Source organism: Eimeria mitis, genomic scaffold (assembly GCF_000499745.2).
Source record: "Eimeria mitis Houghton genomic scaffold, Emh_scaff5047, whole genome shotgun sequence".
NCBI lineage: Eukaryota > Apicomplexa > Conoidasida > Eucoccidiorida > Eimeriidae > Eimeria > Eimeria mitis.
In genome coordinates, this window is record NW_013573343.1 from 1 (window position 1) to 1720 (window position 1720).

General features: G+C 60.8%; 1 protein-coding gene across 1 annotated transcript in view; it reads left to right on the forward strand.

Annotated features, from left to right (window-relative positions):
• Positions 1 to 125: 125 nt before the first annotated feature.
• EMH_0079400 (uncharacterized protein) overlaps positions 126 to 1720 on the forward strand; it is a gene marked incomplete at both ends in the record, with an annotated part of 1986 nt that continues 391 nt past the window's right edge. Inside the window, one exon of the mRNA XM_013500129.1 lies at positions 126 to 1718. Within this exon, the coding sequence (XP_013355583.1) occupies positions 126 to 1718 (1593 nt within the window). The remainder of the gene's footprint in view (positions 1719 to 1720) is intronic.

The following is a 1720-nucleotide window of genomic DNA, read 5'->3' on the forward strand; positions in this document are numbered from 1 at the left end:
GCAGCAGCAGCAGCAACCAGCTGCCGCCATCCAACGTAGACCTCGACGTGGAGTTGCCGTCTGCTGCAGATGAGCAGCAGCAGCAGCAGGAACAGCAGCAGCAACAGCAGCAGCAAGAAGGGTTCATGGGGGCTGCTGCTGGGCTGCTGCAGCAAGCGCAGCAGCAACTGCGTCGTGGAGCATCGAATGGCAGCACAGCTCTAGCTGTTGCTGCTGCTGCTGCTGCTGCATTTGAACAGCACAATGCAGCAGCAGCAGCAGCAGCAGCAGCAGCAACAGCAGCAGAAGCAGCAGAAGCAGAAGGTGACAGCTTCGTCATCTCATGGGGCTCGGCCCATCCTTCAGAGGATGCAGAAGCGCTGCAGCTTCAGCAGCAGCAGCAGCAGCGCGAGCAGCAGCAGCAGCAACAGCAGCAGCAGCTGCTGCGGCAAGCACAACCGCGTGGAGTGGCGCAGCAGCTGCAGCAGATTCAGCAGCACAGGGCGGTGATGCTGCAGCAGGCATTAGGGATTCAAGGGCAGGAGAAGCAGCAGCAGAATGACCAGCAGCAGCAACTGCAGCAACTGCAGCAGCAGCAGCAGCAGCAGCAGCAGCAAGAGCCTTTTAAGCAGCATGCAGTTGGGGGCTCGTTTAGCAAGAGCAGCACAAGCAGCAACATGCCAGGGGACAGCTGCAGCAGCAGCAGCTTCACCAGCAGAAACAGCCTCAGCAGCAGCAGCAGCTTCAGCAGCAGCAGCAGCAACAGCAACAGCGACGATGCCGTTGGAGTCATAAGTCCGCTCGCAGCTGCTGCAGGCAGCTCGTGGCAGCAGCAGGAGCAGCAGCAGCAGCAGCAGCAGCAGGCTTTGCAGCAGCAGGAGGAGCAAGAGCAGCAACGGCAGCAGCAGAATAAGCTGCAGCAGCAGCAACTGCAGCAGCAAGGGAAAACACAGCAGCTAGAGGCCGAAGCAAACTATCTGTCTGCTGCAGTGACACCCGGAACAACTGAGGGGCAGACGAAGCAGCAGCAGCTGCAGCAGCTGCAGCAGCTGCAGCAGCAGCAGATGCTACAGCAGCAGCCGCAGCAGTGGCGGCAGCTTTTGATGGGTGAGAAGCCGCAGCAGCAAATCCAGCAGCAGCAGCAGCAGCAGCAGCAGCAGCAGGATATGCATCTTCAACAACCCCAGCTAGGTGGCGAGCAGCTCAGATTGCTCCAGCAGCAGCAGCAGCAGCAGCGGCAGCAGCAACAGCAGCAGCAACAGGGCTTCAGCGTTGCGCAGCTCCAGCAACACACAACCCAACAGCAGCCACCGCAGCAGACATCCGGCCAGCAGCAGCAGCACGGGGAACAGCAGCAGCAGCAGCAGCAGGAGCGGCAGCAGGAAGCCTGCGATGAGCGCCAGCTGCAGCAGGCGCTGTTGCAGGACGCTGCATTTGCTGCAGAGCGGCAGCAATCCTTTTGGCCTACCCAGCAGCAGCAGCAGCAGCAGCTGCAGCAGCAGCAGCAGCAGCTGCAGCAGCAGCAGCAGCAGCAGCAGCAGCAGCAGCAGCAGCAGCAGCAGCAGCAGCAAGAGGTGCAGCCACTGAGTCTTCTCCTGAGCAGCGTGCGTTCTTCGCCTCCTTGGAGCAGCTTCATTGACGCAGCAATTAAGAGGGTTTCTGCTGCCTCGTCAGCAGCACCGCATCAGACTGGAGACGCACAAGAGGGCAACGAGCAGCAGCTGCTCTCTTTGCTGCTGCA